We start from the raw sequence: 18,894 nt of genomic DNA, 5'->3' as shown, positions 1-18,894 counted from the left end.
AAATTGTATGTAACCCTGCTCTTGTTTCCTTGATGTTATTAAATGCAAAATCCTCAATAAAAATGATAAACAAAAAAATAAAATCCACCCTATTTGTGGTAGTAAAAATGATAAACAAAAAAATAAAATCCACCCTATTTGTGGTAGTAAAGATGGGACATTCTCCACAATGGTAAGGATTCATTCTGTAGGGTGGGAGATGGGTGGAGTACTCCAGCAATAGATGAGTTTGTCTTGAGAGGGGGTTTAAGTGCTTTGTATGTGTGGTTTGCACACTTGATGATGCTGAGGGGATGCTTGATATTGCAGGGAAAAGTTAAACTTCATGATAATTATGCAATATTAAATGATTTTACATAATTTAGGGGTGCTTATATAGGATTTCTTTAGGACACTGGACCACAACTTGATAAACTATAATGATTAGAGATGTGAATCGTGTCCTCGATCGTCTTAACGATCAATTTCGGCTGGGAGGGGGAGGGAATCGTATTGTTGCCGTTTGGGGGGGTAAAATATCGTGAAAAATCGTGAAAAATCGAAAAAACGTAAAATCGCAAAACCGGCACATTAAAACCCCCTAAAACCCACCCCGACCCTTTAAATTAAATCCCCCACCCTCCCGAACCCCCCCCCAAATGACTTAAATAACCTGCAGGTCCAGCGGCGGTCCGGAACGGCAGCGGTCCGGAACGGGCTCCTGCTACTGAATCTTGTTGTCTTCAGCCGGCGCCATTTTCCAAAATGGCGCCGAAAAATGGCGGCGGCCATAGACGAACACGATTGGACGGCAGGAGGTCCTTCCGGACCCCCGCTGGACTTTTGGCAAGTCTTGTGGGGGTCAGGAGCCCCCCCCCCCAAGCTGGCCAAAAGTTCCTGGAGGTCCAGCGGGGGTCAGGGAGCGATTTCCCGCCTCGAATCGTTTCCGTACGGAAAATGGCGCCGGCAGGAGATCGACTGCAGGAGGTCGTTCAGCGAGGCGCCGGAACCCTCGCTGAACGACCTCCTGCAGTCGATCTCCTGCCGGCGCCATTTTCCGTACGAAAACGATTCGCGGCGGGAAATCGCTCCCTGACCCCCGCTGGACCTCCAGGAACTTTTGGCCAGCTTGGGGGGGGGCCTCCTGACCCCCACAAGACTTGCCAAAAGTCCAGCGGGGGTCCGGAAGGACCTCCTGCCGTCCAATCGTGTTCGTCTATGGCCGCCGCCATTTTTCGGCGCCATTTTGGAAAATGGCGCCGGCTGAAGACAACAAGATTCAGTAGCAGGAGCCCGTTCCGGACCGCTGCCGTTCCGGACCGCCGCTGGACCCGCAGGTTATTTAAGTCATTTGGGGGGGGGGGGTTCGGGAGGGTGGGGGATTTAATTTAAAGGGTCGGGGGTGGGTTTTAGTGGGTTTTAGTGTGCCGGCTCACGATTCTAATGATTTATAACGATAAATCGTTAGAATCTCTATTGTATTGTGTTCCATAACGGTTTAAGACGATATTAAAATTATCGGACGATAATTTTAATCGTCCTAAAACGATTCACATCCCTAATAATGATCCACAACAAATTCTAGCAATAGTGTTTTATGTAGGTACCTTTTTGTTATCTATTCTATTTTGGATGCTGCAGCTTATAAATGTTTTAAATAATAATAAAAAAAAATAAATGTAGAAACTCTAGCAGAGGATATATGTCCAAGCCACTGTATATGATGGCTTTAATTATTGTTTATTGTTTACTGTCCATTGTCTGGGTGTTTCCTTAAATTGAAGGCTTGAACTGTGTGGCATACCACATTGCTTTATTATTGTGCTAGAAACACTGTGAAGTATAGGAGTTGCATTACTGTGCTAGTAGAGAGTGTATACTGAATTCAAGTGCCCTGTCTGCTAGTAAAGATTAAATTAACTATTCAGAGAGTGAGATGAGGTTGGAGGTGGAGAGTACAGCCAGAGAGGGGCAGAACTCAATATAATTATGCGGTAATGGAGAGTGAATTGGACAATACAGAGAGAAAGAGTGAGAGAGAGAAGGTGGAGCTGTAAAGGGGCTGAGCTGAAGAGCACAGGAAGAAAGAGCTCAATTCCAATACAGAGAGAGAAAGGGTTGCAACTGGATTAGTGGGGTGAGCTAGAGAGTATGGGGGGAGAGTGTTATAGGTAGATTTGACTCTATGGATTATATTTAGCTCATATTTTTGTTAATAAAGAGAAAATAGGAAAATACACCTATATTGAAATTTGTAATTTTAAATAAAAAAAGTATACTTACCTAGACACTGAGGATGTATTGACCAGGTCCCTTCAAAACATCTTACTTCTGAGTTACCATCCAGGATATACCCAGGGTTACATTTATATTTTACACTCTCACCATGGTCATATGATGATTTTTCTCTGTTTTGAAAATAACCATGTTCAATTTCTGGTGGGTGGTCACATGAATCTCCTAAAAGATATAAATTAATATGATAAAATTCTTAGATTCTATTAAGAATATATTTTAAGTAGAGTTTTAAATATAGTCTGTGTATATCAAATGTGATATCAACTAGTTTTACGAAGCATGTACAAAGTATTTACAATATATGCAGTATTACCTTGTCACCTGGTTTGGAGAATTACCTTGGGACACTATTCCCAAAGAATTCTTTTCTGTAGAGGTAAAGAATTCCATATGTTTGAAGTACCATAAACAGACAGAAGGGGTGAAAGTAAGATTCAATAAACTCTGGCAGAATATGTATAAATTGTCAAGCCAATAAAGTAATACACAGGAAGAGTAATTTTCAGCCCACAGAAGAAAGTCAGCAAAACATACATAAGTTACACCAAGTTTCAAAGTGGATTTGCATGAACAAGTCCACTTTAGAACATAAGAAATTGCCATGCTGGTTAAGACCAAGGGTCCATCAAGCCCAGCATCCTGTTTCCAACAGAGGCCAAACCAGGCCACAAGAACCTGGCAATTACCCAAACACTAAGAAGATCCCATGCTACTGATGCAATTAATAGCAGTGGCTATTCCCTTGGTAAACTTGATTAATAGCCGTTAATGGACTTATCCTCCAAGAACTTAACCAAACCTTTTTTGAACCCAGCTACACTAACTGCACTAATCACATCCTCTGGCAACAAATTCCGGAGCTTTATTGTGCATTGAGCGAAAAAGAATTTTCTCCGATTAGTCTTAAATGTGCTACTTGCTAACTTCATGGAATGTCCCCTAGTTCTTCTATTATTCAAAAGTGTAAATAACCGAGTCACATCTACTCGTTCAAGACCTCTCATGATCTTAAAGACCTCTATCATATCCCCCCTCAGCCATCTCTTCTCCAAGCTGAACAGCCCTAACCTCTTCAGCCTTTCCTCATAGGGGAGCTGTTCCATCCCCTTTATCATTTTGGTTGCCCTTCTCTGTACCTTCTCCATCGCAACTATATCTTTTTTGAGATGCGGAGACCAGAATTGTACACAGTATTCAAGGTGCAGTCTCACCATGGAGCGATATAGAGGCATTATGACATTTTCCATTTTATTAACCATTCCCTTCCTAATAATTCCTAACATTCTGTTTGCTGTTTTGACTGCTACAGCACACTGAGCTAATGATTTTAAAGTATTATCCACTATGATGCCTAGATCTTTTTCCTGGGTGGTAGCTCCTAATATGGAACCTAACATCGTGTAACTACAGCAAGGGTTATTTTTCCCTATATGCAACACCTTGCACTTGTCCACATTAAATTTCATCTGCCATTTGGATGCCCAATCTTCTAGACTTGCAAGGTCCTCCTGTAATGTATCACAGTCCGCTTGTGATTTAACTACTCTGAATAATTTTGTATCATCGCAAATTTGATAACCTTACTCGTTGTATTCTTTTCCAGATCATTTATAATATATATTGAAAAGCACCCGTCCAAATACAGATCCCTGAGGCACTCCACTGTTAACCCTTTTCCACTGAGAAAATTGACCATCTTGTCTTTTAACCAGTTTGTAATCCACGAAAGGACATCGTCTCCTATCCCATGACTTTTTAGTTTTCGTAGAAGCCTCTCATGAGGGACATTGTCAAACGCCTTCTGAAAATCCAAATATACTTTGAAAATTATCTCACCAAATCTATCTACACATTTTACTTGCTAATATATTTGCACAAATGTTTCCTGAAAATGTGTGCATATACATTTGAAAAATTAAAAAAAATGTGCAAAAGGATAAAATTACTTATGAACCTGACATATACACAAAAAATTATTGGACTATCAGCTGGGCAGTTTTGTAAACAGCCATCTGCAAAACACAATTTTACTAGGGATGAACAGAGGAAATGTTTGTGTTTTGATTTGTTCATTTGTATCATAGGGCACCTCCATTAGGTTGATTAGTTTCAAACTAAAGCAAAATTCCATTGGTTCAGCTTATTGTTCATTTGTTTACCATTAAAGTCAATTGGGAAATCACTGCAGTCTATTTTGGGCTCCAAAATTGACGAATTCTAGACATATATAATGAAACTGGTAGGTATATATCATCAGAAGGGTGAAGGTATGCCAACAAATCAAGATGGTGTCATCATGACAACAAAAGTGGCATGAATAGTTTAAGGCACCATGAAGGGACAAAAGGATACCAGCACTGGCAGGAGTGATCTAAGGCATCATCAAAGGAAGAAAGAACCAGCAAAAGGGGAAATAATACCCCAAGTCTTCAAAAAGGGCACCAACAACAAACAATGGCATGATCCCTGAAGGCAACACGAGAGGCAACGTGGTACAAAGTGTGGCAAAGCAGAAAAGATGGCAGAGGAAAGCCCAAGAACCTGACAAAGGGGCAAAGCAGCACTAAGGGTTGGCATCGACATACCACAGTACCATGAGAGATGTAACGCAGCCCCCCAGATTGGCAAGACCACCCCAAGATATAAAGTCTGGGGTACGACAGCAAAGCAGAGTGGAAGACATACGCATAAGGAATAGGATATGGGGAAGAGCAGCAAGGTGGAATCAAATGGGAAATAACTGTCTTCCTGTTGGAGTATTTGTCACTTGTCAAATTTAGTACAAGAGAATGATCTGTTAATAGTATTATTTTTTAGGGATATGCAAAAGAAAAATATTTATTTTAGTTTGTTCATTCATTTTGTTGGGACCTAAATTCATTTCATTAGTTTCAATATGAAAAAAAAAAAAGTTTCTTCATTTCATTAGTTTATTTGTTTGCCATTAAAAGCTATGTGGAAAGCATTGCAGTTTATTCTGTGCTCCAGAATAGTGATTATCTTATCAATTCTAATGAAACTTGTGAGATGAAATCATGAAAAGTGGTAAAGAACTGCAAGATACTTAGACAGTTGCAGTGGAATAAAAAAAGTGGCATAAAGTAGCCTAAGGTACTGTAAAGGGGAAAAGGGGTATACCAGGCTTCCAGCATTGGCAGGGGTTCTCCAAAATATCATGAGAGGAGCAAAGAAGCAGCAAGAGGAGGAAGAACATCTCATGGTGAAAAAGAGGACACCAGCAATAGTGTGATGAACATTTGATGGCATCACGAGAGGCAAATTGGCACCAAAAGTGGCATCAGCATCCTAAGGCAACATGAAGGGGGAACAAAGCAGAAAACATGGCTGGAAAAATCCCAAGGTACAGTTAAAGGGACCAAGAATCAGAAAGAGTGGTATCAAGATTTCAAAAGCATAGGAGAGGGGCACATAGCAGCACCCCAGATGGGCAAGAAGACCTCAAAATGTGAGAGCTGGAGTATGCCAGGATGGTGCAGTGGCAGAAAGAAGTTAGGAACTCCAAGTTGTAAAATTTGAGCATGGCAGCAAGTCTGAGCAGCACAAGAATCCCAATGTGTAGGATGAGGGGCATAGGATTAAGGAATAATGACAAGGGAGATGCCAGAGAGGAGGGATTCCTCTCCCTGAGTATGATTGTACCTGGCTGATCCATCAGTCCGGTAGCATATATTTGTGTCATGGGGTAAGCCAAGGCACACATGTTATAGGTACCTATGTGTGCAGTATAGTGGAACCGTGAATGGCCATGAAATCAGTTACAATTTATAGAGTGGTGCAGCAAGTGTGCAGAACTATTAGCTTCGTGGACCCTTGAGCCGGCTGGGACGGATGGTGATGCTCTGTGGGAAGGCCCACAGTGGACGTCGAAGCCGTGAGGCGGCACAGGAGAGAGGACTCGAAGAATTTCACCACTGGAAGCCTGAGATCCGCCTGGGAGGATCCCGTGAGGACCTGGACCTCTTGGACTTAGGCACGTTCCTCTGAGACCGAGGATCCGACAGTGCATCCCGGAGAGAGAAGCTGAGGCCAGGAGGTCAGCTGGAACTTCACCCTTGGAAGGCTGCAGTCCCCCCAGGAGGAGCCCGTGAGGACCCGAGCCGCTGGGACTTAGGCGAGACCTCCTGGAGAGAGTGGCAGGGGTACCGGTGGACGCTGAGAAGTCAGAAGCCGAAGACAAAAGCCAAGAGACTGAAGTTGGATCAGAAGTCGGTGGACGAGCCAAGGTCAGAAGCCAGGAATCAGAAGCCAAGTCAGAAGCCAGGGAAGAGGAGTCAGGAACAGCAACTACAACCTCCGTAGAGTGAACCTCGTTGCAAGGCAAGGTAAGGCTTGACTGCAGAGTTTATATACCCCTGCAGCGTCTGACGTCATCTGGGAGGCTGTCCTGTGTCTTCCCGTGCTGGCCCCTTTAAATCTGCAGCCCCTGCGTGCACGCGTGCCTAGGGGTGGGGCCAGCTGCGATGGATCTGTGGCGTCTCCCTTGAGGAGGGAGTACCGCAGGAGAGGCCTCGACAGGCCTGCCGGCTGGGACAGAGCAACAGCGGGCCGGGCTGGCCCCGAGGTGAGTGGAGGGACCGGGGCATGGCCCGGTACCGTAACAGTACCCCCCTTCTACGCCCCCTTCCCGAGGGCTTGGGCTTTGCAGGATGATCCAAGTGGAACTGGCGAAGCATGTTCTTGTCCAGGATGTGTGAGGATGGCTCCCATGAATTCTCCTCAGGGCCATAACCCTCCCAAGAGAGAAGGTACTCCCATCTGCGATGGCACTGGCCATCCATGGCACAGGCCATCCATGCCATGCGATGGCACAGGCCATCCATGCCATGCGATGGCACTGGCCATCCATTGCTCCTACCATGTGACGGGGCTGACCAATGGCACCGGTAGCCCCTGTGACATAGTAGGTCAAAAGCTATTGGCGCCATTTTGAATACCGGCAGCCGAGGGTGTGAGTGCAGGAGAAGGCTCCCAGACCCCCCGCTGGACCACCAAGGAGGTTTGGTAAGTTTTGGGAGGGTCAGGAGGGTGGGGGGTTTGTTTAAATTGGATCCTTTAGATGGCCAAATAATTTGGCGAAGATTCATTGTATTCGTGGGGAATCGCGATACATTTCGCTTCCCCACGAATACAACAAATATGCCCTATACATTGCGGATTACAAATACGTAGGAAACAAATGCACACCCCTATGTGACAGGCATCAGTCTTGTTGTTGGGGATGTGTCAGAAGGATGTGACAGACCCCAGTGTTGTTGATTGAGGATTTGTCAGGAGCAAGCAGAATTGATCAGACCTTAGTGGTGGTATTCAGGGCAAGGCAGGCAGAGGATATCACTGCATGTTGGCCCCAGTGATGGTAAACAGTGCGAGGCAGAGGACATGTCAGGTATAGGAGAAGGTGTCATTGAATGTAGGCCCCTCTAATGTTGGTAAAGGCAAAGGCAGGCAGAATGTGTCCGTGCATGTTGATCCCAGTGATGATAAATAGAGCAAGGCAGGAGACAGGAGGTAGGAGGAGGAGTCATTGCATGTAGGCCCCTCTAATGTTGGTAAGGGCAAAGGCAGGCAGAAGATGTCAGTGCATGTTGGCTCCTGTAATGTTGTAAGGGAAAGGCAGGCAGAAGGTGTCATTCATGCTGACCTTAGTGATGGTAAACAGGGCAAGGCAGGCAGAAGGTGTATGTTAGCCTATGTGATGTTGGTAAGGGCAAAGAAAGCAGAAGGTGTCAGTGCATGTTGGTCCCTGTGATGTTGGTAAGCGCAAGGCAGGCAGAAGGTGTGAGTGCATGCGGGTCCCAATGCTGAGTCATGCTGGCAGGAGGAAACAGAATGTGTGTGAGGCCTAAGTAGCAGTGTTGGGGGACACAGGACTCAGCATTAGTGCATTGTGGCCCTGAGAATGACTTCTCAGGCTTTGGAGACAGCAGCATTGTGTTTGTTAAGTGTGGCAAAACTGGCAATGTTGGAGACAAAGCAGGACTTAACATTAGTGTGTTGTGACCATGGGAATAGCTTCTTAGGCCCGGAAGAACATAAGAACATAAGAACATAAGAAAATGCCATACTGGGTCAGACCAAGGGTCCATCAAGCCCAGCATCCCGCCTCCCACAGTGGCCAATCCAGGCCACAAGAACCTGGCAAGTACCCAAAAACCAAGTCTATTCCATGTAACCATTGCTAATGGCAGTGGCTATTCTCTAAGTGAACTTAATAGCAGGTAATGGACTTCTCCTCCAAGAACTTAACCAATCCTTTTTTAAACACAGCTATACTAACTGCACGAACCACATTCTCTGGCAACAAATTCCAGAGTTTAATTGTGCGTTGAGTAAAAAAGAACTTTCTCCGATTAGTTTTAAATGTGCCCCATGCTAACTTCATGGAGTGTCCCCTAGTCCTTCTACTATCCGAAAGAGTAAATAACCGATTCACATCTACCCGTTCTAGACCTCTCATGATTTTAAACACCTCTATCATATCCCCCCTCAGTCGTCTCTTCTCCAAGCTGAAAAGTCCTAATCTCTTTAGTCTTTCCTCATAGGGGAGTTGTTCCATTCCCCTTATCATTTTGGTAGCCCTTCTCTGTACCTTCTCCATCGCAATTATATCTTTTTTGAGATGCGGCGACCAGAATTGTACACAGTATTCAAGGTGCGGTCTCACCATGGAGCGATACAGAGGCATTATGACATTTTCCGTTTTATTCATCATTCCTTTTCTAATAATTCCCAACATTCTGTTTGCTTTTTTGACTGCCGCAGCACATTGAACCAACGATTTCAATGTGTTATCCACTATGACACCTAGATCTCTTTCTTGGGTTGTAGCACCTAATATGGAACCCAACATCGTGTAATTATAGCATGGGTTATTTTTCCCTATATGCATCACCTTGCACTTATCCACATTAAATTTCATCTGCCATTTGGATGCCCAATTTTCCAGTCTCACAAGGTCTTCCTGCAATTTATCACAATCTGCTTGTGATTTAACTACTCTGCACAATTTTGTGTCATCTGCAAATTTGATTATCTCACTCGTCGTATTTCTTTCCAGATCATTTATAAATATATTGAACAGTAAGGGTCCCAATACAGATCCCTGAGGCACTCCACTGTCCACTCCCTTCCACTGAGAAAATTGCCCATTTAATCCTACTCTCTGTTTCCTGTCTTTTAGCCAGTTTGCAATCCACGAAAGGACATCGCCACCTATCCCATGACTTTTTACTTTTCCTAGAAGCCTCTCATGAGGAACTTTGTCAAACGCCTTCTGAAAATCCAAGTATACTATATCTACCGGTTCACCTTTATCCACATGTTTATTAACTCCTTCAAAAAAGTGAAGCAGATTTGTGAGGCAAGACTTGCCCTGGGTAAAGCCATGCTGACTTTGTTCCATTAAACCATGTCTTTCTATATGTTCTGTGATTTTGATGTTTAGAACACTTTCCACTATTTTTCCTGGCACTGCAGTCAGGCTAACCGGTCTGTAGTTTCCCGGATCGCCCCTGGAGCCCTTTTTAAATATTGGGGTTACATTTGCTATCCTCTAGTCTTCAGGTACAATGGATGATTTTAATGATAAGTTACAAATTTTTACTAATAGGTCTGAAATTTCATTTTTTAGTTCCTTCAGAACTCTGGGGTGTATACCATCCGGTCCAGGTGATTTACTACTCTTCAGTTTGTCAATCAGGCCTACCACATCTTCTAGGTTCACCGTGATTTGATTCAGTCCATCTGAATCATTACCCATGAAAACCTTCTCCATTTCGGGTACCTCCCCAACATCCTCTTCAGTAAACACCGAAGCAAAGAAATCATTTAATCTTTCCACGATGGCCTTATCTTCTCTAAGTGCCCCTTTAACCCCTTGATCATCTAACGGTCCAACTGACTCCCTCACAGGCTTTCTGCTTCGGATATATTTAAAAAAGTTTTTACTGTGAGTTTTTGCCTCTACAGCCAACTTCTTTTCAAATTCTCTCTTAGCCTGTCTTATCAATGTCTTACATTTAACTTGCCAATGTTTATGCTTTATCCTATTTTCTTCTGTTGGATCCTTCTTCCAATTTTTGAATGAAGATCTTTTGGCTAAAATAGCTTCTTTCACCTCCCCTTTTAACCATGCCGGTAATCGTTTTGCCTTCTTTCCACCTTTCTTAATGTGTGGAATACATCTGGACTGTGCTTCTAGAATGGTATTTTTTAACAATGACCACGCCTCTTGGACATTTTTTACTTTTGTAGCTGCTCCTTTCAGTTTTTTTCTAACAATTTTTCTCATTTTATCAAAGTTTCCCTTTTGAAAGTTTAGCACGAGAGCCTTGGATTTGCACACTGTTCCTTTTCCAGTCATTAAATCAAATTTGATCATATTATGATCACTATTGCCAAGCGGCCCCACCACCGTTACCTCTCTCACCAAGTCCTGTGCTCCACTGAGAATTAGATCTAAAATTGCTCCCTCTCTCGTCGGTTCCTGAACCAATTGCTCCATAAAGCTATCATTTATTCCATCCAGGAACGTTATCTCTCTAGCGTGACCCGATGATACATTTACCCAGTCTATATTGGGGTAATTGAAGTCTCCCATTATTACTGCACTACCAATTTGGTTGGCTTCCCTAATTTCTCTTAGCATTTCACTGTCCATCTCACCATCTTGACCAGGTGGACGGTAGTATACCCCTATCACTGTAGTCTTCCCTGATACACAAGGGATTTCTACCCATAAAGATTCAATTTTGTATTTAGTCTCATGCAGGATGTTTATCCTGTTGGACTCTATGCCATCCCGGACATAAAGCGCCACACCTCCTCCCGACTGCTCCTCTCTGTCATTGCGATATAATTTGTACCCCGGTATAGCACTGTCCCATTGGTTATCCTCTTTCCACAGCAGTAGTGTTTTTGTTGAAGTGTTAGCCAACTGACAGTGTTGGAGACACAGCAGGACTTAACATTTGGGATGTTTTGTTGCTCTCAGAATGATCGAAGATGGGGGGACGCTGAGTCACACAAACCACGCGAAGCTACAAAAAATCCTTAAAGCTTGTTACTGTCGATTCCAGCGTCGACGCCGGTGTCGACAGCATCGATGAAGATGCCCTCAACGTCACGATCGATGCAAGCTGCGTCGCAATCGACTCCACTAGCGTTGCCATCGACGCATGCATCGGGAGCGATGTCCCATTCATCAAAGGCATTGAAGGGAGCTTCGGGATCAAAGCACTTCTCCAGAGGAGCGTCGGGATCGACGCATAAGATATCAAGTATGACAGACACAGCATCGACATCGGCGCACAAAGCATCGAGAGAGACGCACGGAGCGCCATCCAGGACATCTGGATCACATGAAAGGCCACTCACGACACAAACAGCGATGCAGGGTATTATACCCTTGACTCATATGCATTCACAAACACAGAAAGTTTCTTCCAGAAGTAGTCATTCCTCCAGGGAATTCTTACCATCGGGCAAAGAAAGAGGACGGCCCACATCACATTCTTCTTCCAGGTCGTCCTGCTCATCTGTCAGGGTCTGTTCTGATACATCATCCAAGCATGTCCTGACTGATGAATTCTCACAGGAACTGCAACAGAAAAGGAGAAGAATCTCCTCATGGTTTACACCCTCCATCGTCTCAACCAACCCGAAATGACTCCAATCCAAAAATGCCGACCCAGACAAAAGAAAACTTTATGCAGCTTTCTCTGGCCCTCTTTGACTTTTTTGGAGTCATGCAAATGTCGTTTTACATGCTGACTTCACCAACGGGCAGTGAAGCACAGCATTCTTCTTTGCCATCCTCCCAGGAGGAAGCAACAACACCGGCAAAGGAGCGTACATCACCACCAGCGGTACCTGTATACATTGAGCAAGAACCTGGGTATGATACGGATCCGAATTCCGATCAAACATCACCTTCCTCATCTATGGGATTCCCATCTGATCCTCCGGACGATCCCCCGGACCCATACTCTCCTCCGAAGGATCTATCATATCCGAAGTTCCTGGAAAAGGTTGGTTCGCTGTTGAATCTTGAGATACAGGAACTGCAAAATCCATGAACGGATACCTTAGATTTACTCAAAATATTTGACGTACCAGCTGAGCTGACATCCTTGCCTTCACATAAGGTCTTAAATTCAGTCCTTGACAAGTCATGGGAAACACCATTTTCCATTACAGCCATATCCAGGAAAACTGATTTAAAGTTTAGAATGAGGAATGACCCCTGCTATTCGGTCCAACAACTTCCACACTCTTCGGTAGTCGTGGAATCGGTGATGCAGAGGGCCCAAAGATCCAAGCTACATGCCTTGGTCCCACCAGGTAGGGATCAAAAGCTCCTCGACGAATTTGCATGAAAGTCTTTACAGGGAGCAATGTTGTCTGCATGCATTCAGCAACATCAGTTTTATATTGCCCAATATTTGTTTGAGTGCATTTAACAAATGAAGAAAAATGTTCAGGGATCGGAGCATCTGTACACCAATGCTAATCATCAACTAAATGATATGGAAGAAGGTGTCCGACACCTATTGCAATTTATGAATCTTTTGAAACTTCCTCTCACATCTTAGCATCGGCAATAGTGGCGAGAAGGCTCGCATGGCTTCGCTCAAGCGCCATCCGTGAGGATCTCCATTCAAAACTTGCCAATCTACCTTGCAAAGGGGATAATCTCTTTGGGGATACATTTCAGGAGACTTAGCTAACTTGAAAGAACAAGCAGTAGCGGTCCAGTCCCTGACTCAGCCATCCAGATTCTCATCACAGAGAAAATACTATAATCCATTGCGCAAACAGTCCTATCAGAATAGGCCAATGCGACAGTACCCATCATATTGACCTCAACCTTATCATCAACCACAATGTGCCCCTACAACAACAACAAAATCAAGCACAACAAAGAAGGGGTCGACCATGAGGGCAACGCCCACAAAGTCAACAAACCACATCTTCCACTAAGTCTCAGTCCTCTTTTTAAAAATACCGCCGCCACTATTACATCCGTATCCCCTGGGCAGGATTGCGACTCGCTTACTCGAATGGAAGAATATAACATCAGAGCAGTGGGTTCTGGAAGTAGTGGAAAAGGGATACCAACTGCAGTTTGCTACCAAACCTCAACTCCCGCATCCTGTTTGCAAGGTAAAACATCCCACACCAATCCCTACTGAAGAAGGAAATACTATCCTTTCAAAAACAGCAAGCGATCCAATTGATTCCACCGTATGCTCGACACAGGGGTTTTTATTCACCATACTTCCTAATTCCAAAAAAGACAGGAGGTCACCGACTGATTTTAGATCTCCGTGAGCTCAACAAACACTTAACGAAGGAGAAATTCAAGATGGTATCATTAAATAATATTCTACCACTTCTACAACCCAAGGACTAGATGTGTTCCATCGATCTGAAGGATGCGTACACGCACATATCAATCAACCCCTCTTCGAGGCACTACCTCTCCTTACAATTTCAGAACAAACATTATCAATACAAAGTCCTCCCATTTGGTCTCTCGGTGGCCACCAGAGTTTTTACGAAATGCATGGCAGTAGTGGTGGCGCATCTACGGAAACTAGGCATCCGAATCTTTCCTTATCTGGATGATTGGCTGTTGGTAGCATCCCAACCCGAAAAGCTGCAAGGCCATCTACACCAGATGCTCCAGAGCTTGGATCGTCTGGGCATACTGGTCAATTTCCAGAAATCCATCCTCAGACCAACGCAGATTCTTCAGTTCATTGGGGCGCATTTGGATACCATCAAGACAAGAGCGTTTCTACCACACAACAGGACCTTAAAGATGCGTCATCTACTACGATCTCTCCGCTTAACACCACGTCTGACAGTGCGGCAAGTTCTCACAGTCCTGGGACACATGGCAGCAGCCATCTATATAGGTCCCAACACAAGATTACACATGCGCTGCTTGCAATTGGGACTAAAGAGGCAGTGGAGACAACATTCGCAACCTCTCACAACAAAGATATCCCTCACTGCAGAAATGGCAAAGGATTTGGATTGGTAGTTAAAAAACTGGACATTCACGAAAGGGGCATTGTTTATCCCACCTCCACACAATGCAGTCTTGACCACCGATGCCTTCCGCAAGGGATGGGGAGCACATATGGATCAATTGCAGACTCAAGGGATATGGTCCACACAAGAACAGCATCTACAAATCAACTTATTAGAGCTCTGAGTGATCAAGAATGCAACTGGTACGTTCTTTCCCCATCTCCAGGTCGACGGATCATGGTCTATACCGACTATCAAGTAGCCATGTTTTATATAAACAAACAAGGAGGGTCCGGTTCCTGGATACTGTGCAAGGAGATGATTCAGATTCTGGATCACGCACATCAGCACTGTATACAAGTACAGGCCACATATCTACCAGGAGTGGTAAACACTCGAGCGGACAGGCTCAGTTGAATTTTCTACCCCCACGAATGGGAATTGAATCAACAAATGGCATTAACCATCTTCCAGAAATGGGGGACACCCTCAATAGATCTGTTCACTACAGAACACAGCGCAAACGTTCCTCGCTTCTACTTTGTCTGGAGCAGCAATCACAGAGTAGCGCAAGACGCATTCCTGATTCCATGGACGGAACCTCTTATGTATGCTTTCCCCCCAATGCCACTATACAAAACTGCATACGAGACGAGCTGAGATGATTTTAGTGGCACCAACTTGGCCCAGACAACCATGGTACACTTACCTTCTATATCTGTCCATAGACGAACCATTCACATTACCACCTCAAGTAGACCTTCTAACGCAAGAAGAAGGGACTCTATTGCATCCGATGCAAGCATCCCTCCACTTGATGGCGTGGAGGCTTAATGGCTCCTTTTGACTGAGCAGGGCATATCCATGGTGGCTCAGGACATCCTTTTCCACTCCAGAAAGCCATCCACGACACGTAACTATAGTTTCAAGTGGAAACGATATGTCAACTGGTGTCTGACTAATGGGTTCCAACCCATAGATTGTTCTCCGGAGACGCCATTGGACTATCTCCACACCCTGTACACAGCAGGTCTAGCCACCTCTTCAATTAGAGTGCATCTTACTGCTATGTCAGCATGCCATAGACCACACAGAGGTCAACCCATTTCGGTACATCCAATGGTGTCCAGATTTTTCAGAGGTCTCATATGATTGCGACCTCCAATTTCCAAGCCACCAATATCCTGAGATCTCAATGTCATCCTGGAACAACTCATGCTACCTCCATTTGAACCAATTGAATCTGCTCACATAAAGTATCTCATGTGGAAGGTGGTTTTCCTGGTTGCGGTAACGTCAGTACGCAGAGTAAGTGAACTTCAAGCACTGGTGCATTACAGCCCTTACTTGCAATTTCACCATAACAAGGTGATCCTGCGAACTCATCCCTCCTTTTTGCCAAAGGTGGTTTCGCAGTCCATTTAAATCAAACTATAGAGTTACCTATCTTTTTTCCTAAACCACATCACAATGATAGGGATAAACTCCTGCATACCTTAGACTATAAGAGAGCACTGGCTTACTACAAATGTAGAACACACTCTACATCCCGACCATCACAGTTGTTCATCTCATTTAATCCAAATGTTCCAGCACTTCCAGTAGCAAAATGGACTATTTCCAGTTGGATTGCTCAGTGTATCCAATTCTGTTACCAAAAGTGAAAGCTAATCCTAACCTCTACTCCGAACGCTCATCAAGTACGAGCGATGGCAGCCTCAGTGGCACATCTCCGTTGTGTACAACCTATTGACATTTGTAAAGCAGCAACATGGTCATCTTTACACACTTTCACGTCGCATTATTGTCTAGATCAACAAACAACAGCTGATGCGACAGTAGGCACAGCCGTACTACACTCTGTCGTTCATTAATCGTGAACTGCACTATCCACCACCAAGATCACGCTAAAACAAAAAACAAAAAAAATTTAACTGGCTCTCTACGACTCAGTCACTATCTCTTGGACTGGTGAATCTGATGGTGTGTTTTGTACTGTTCAGCGTGATAGGGAGCTTGGGACTCCCATGACAGCATGGCTAATTCAGCCCTGCTATAGATGGGAAAAAGCAAGTTTGCTTACCGTAAATGGTGTTTCCGTAGATAGCAGGATGAATTAGCCATGCTGACCCGCCCACCTCCCTGGATAGTCAGTCAATGAATCCTACTTAATCACAGACTGAGGAGAATCTCTTCTGCTGCGCGGCAAAGCATGCGCAGTCGCACAAAGCAAAGCTCTGTATTCTACTTCTGAAGCTCCGCCTCCTGGGCCCTGAAGGACAGTTCCCATGACAGCATGGCTAATTCATCCTGCTATCTACAGAAACACCGTTTACGGTAAGCAAACTTGCTTTTGTGCCTTTGTTTGAAATGAACTGGTAAAATGCAACAAATGCAATTTCATTTGGGTTTCTCTGAAAAGAAAGGAGGGTACTCACTAATCACAAATGTAAATAAAAATGTTAGTTTCATTCATTTATATTTCCCATTCAAGTCTACAGGTCATGTAAAAGTGCTGCAGTGAGACTTGTAACTATAGAAATTAAGCAATGCCTGTATGAGAAAGTAGCCTGGATGAAGTCAAGGCAGAGAAATAAGCAAATATACAAGATGGAAAACCAAACAAGATGAAGCATTTTTAAAACTAGCATTATAGCTGGCACCTGACCAAGTGACACTGATGTCCTTCCACTGAAAGTTCTGAACAAGAGGGAACATTTTTCTTTTCAAAAGGTCCCTTAGAGTGTAACAAACAGTTTAAAAAAGGAGAATAATAATTTTGGCATTGGCAAAGAGCTTTTTGTTATTTCAATTCTGCAGTACAGTGCTCTGAGAGAGAGACAGAAATATACTGCTTTCTGTCTGTTTGCTAGGTTAGGGCAAAGGAGACAGAAGCATTGAGATAGGGGTGTGCATTCGTTCCCTACAAATTGGGAAGCCGCAACGTATAGGGCCCTATTCATTATGGGGCGGATTTTAAGAGCCCTGCTCGCCTAAATCCGCCTAAATCCGGGCGGATTTAGGCGAGCAGGGCCCTGCGCGCCGGTGCGCCTATTTTACATAGGCCTACCGGCGCGCGCAGAGCCCCGGGACTCGCGTAAGTCTCGGGGTTTTCTGAGGAGGGCGTGTCGGGGGCGGGCCCGGTCGGCGCGGCATTTTGGGGGCATGTTGGCAGCGTTTTGGGGGCGGGCCCGGGGGAGTGGCCGCGCCCTCCGTACCCGCCCCCAGGTCGCGTCCCGGCGCGCAAGCGGCCCGCTGGCGCGCGGGGATTTACGTCTCCCTCCGGGAGGCGTAAATCCCCCGACAAAGGTAAGGGGGGGGTTTAGACAGGGCCGGGCGGGTGGGTTAGGTAGGGGAAGGGAGGGGAAGGTGAGGGGAGGGCAAAAGAAAGTTCCCTCCGAGGCCGCTCCGATTTCAGAGCGGCCTCGGAGGGAACGGGGGTAGGCTGTGCGGCTCGGCGCGCGCCGGCTATCCGGAATCGATAGCCTTGCGTGCGCCGATCCAGGATTTTAGCAGATACGCGCGTATCTACTAAAATCCCGCGTACTTTTGCTTGCGCCTGATGCGCCAGCAAAAGTACGCCAATTTGCGCGGTTTGAAAATCTACCCCTGTATTCGTGGGGAAGCAAAACGTATCGCGATTCCCCACGAATACAATGCCGAATTATTCGGCTGCCTAAAGGAGCCAATTTAAACAAACCCCCCCCCCCAAGATTTACCAAAACTCCCTGGTGGTCCAGCGGGGGGGAGGGGGGTCTGGGAGCCATCCTCTGCACTCACACTCTTGGCTGCCGATTTCAAAATGGCGCCGATAGCCTTTGCCCTCACTATGTCACAGGGGCCGACGGTCGGCGCCATTTTAAATACTGACAGCCAATAGCCTTTGCCCTCATTATGTCACAGGGGTTGACGGTCGGTGCCATTTTGAATACTGGCAGCCGATGGCCAGAGTGCAGGAGGTCACTCCCGGACCCCCGCTGGACTTTTGGCAAGTCTTGTGGGGGTCAGGAGGGTCCCCCAAGACTTGCCAAAAGTCCCTGTTGGTCCAGTGGGGGTCCAGGAGCGATCTCCAGCACTTGGGCCGTCAGCTGCCTGTAATCAAAATGGCGCTGATACCCTTTGCTCTTACTATGTCACAGGGGCTACTGGTGCCATTGGTCAGCCCCTGTCACATGGTAGGAGCACAAGATGGCGCCAATGGCCATGTGACAGGGGCTGACCAATGGCACCGGTAGCCCCTGTGACATAGTAGGTCAAAGGCTATCGGCGCCATTTTGAAACCAGCAGCCAAGGGTGTGAGTGCAGGGGATGGCTCCTGGACCCTCTGCTGGACCACCAGGGAGTTTTGGTAAGTCTTGGGGGGGTCAGGAGGGTGGGGGGTTGTAGTTAATTTAATTTTAGCGGGGAAAGAAATAGGAATTAACGTATAAACGTATCGGGGGGCCCCCTTGCCGAATGCAATGTATCTGCCCCCCGATGAATACAAATCCTGAATGCAACATATGGCATCCCTCTGCACATTCCTAAGAAGCAATGAATTGCAGAGCTCTTGGAGGA

General features: G+C 45.4%; 1 protein-coding gene across 2 annotated transcripts in view; it reads right to left on the bottom strand.

Moving 5' to 3' along the window:
• The window catches only part of CFH (complement factor H), a 633,102-nt gene that overhangs the window by 133,300 nt on the left and 480,908 nt on the right, over positions 1 to 18,894 (bottom strand). For both annotated transcript variants that reach the window (XM_029617534.1, XM_029617535.1), the window contains one exon: positions 2,263 to 2,439. In XM_029617534.1, the coding sequence (XP_029473394.1) occupies positions 2,263 to 2,439 (177 nt within the window). The remainder of the gene's footprint in view (positions 1 to 2,262; positions 2,440 to 18,894) is intronic.

This window comes from Rhinatrema bivittatum, chromosome 10, assembly GCF_901001135.1.
Source record: "Rhinatrema bivittatum chromosome 10, aRhiBiv1.1, whole genome shotgun sequence".
Classification (NCBI taxonomy): Eukaryota; Metazoa; Chordata; class Amphibia; order Gymnophiona; family Rhinatrematidae; genus Rhinatrema; species Rhinatrema bivittatum.
The sequence above is the reverse complement of the archived record's forward strand: the minus strand, read 5'-3'. Positions and strand labels throughout refer to the sequence as shown.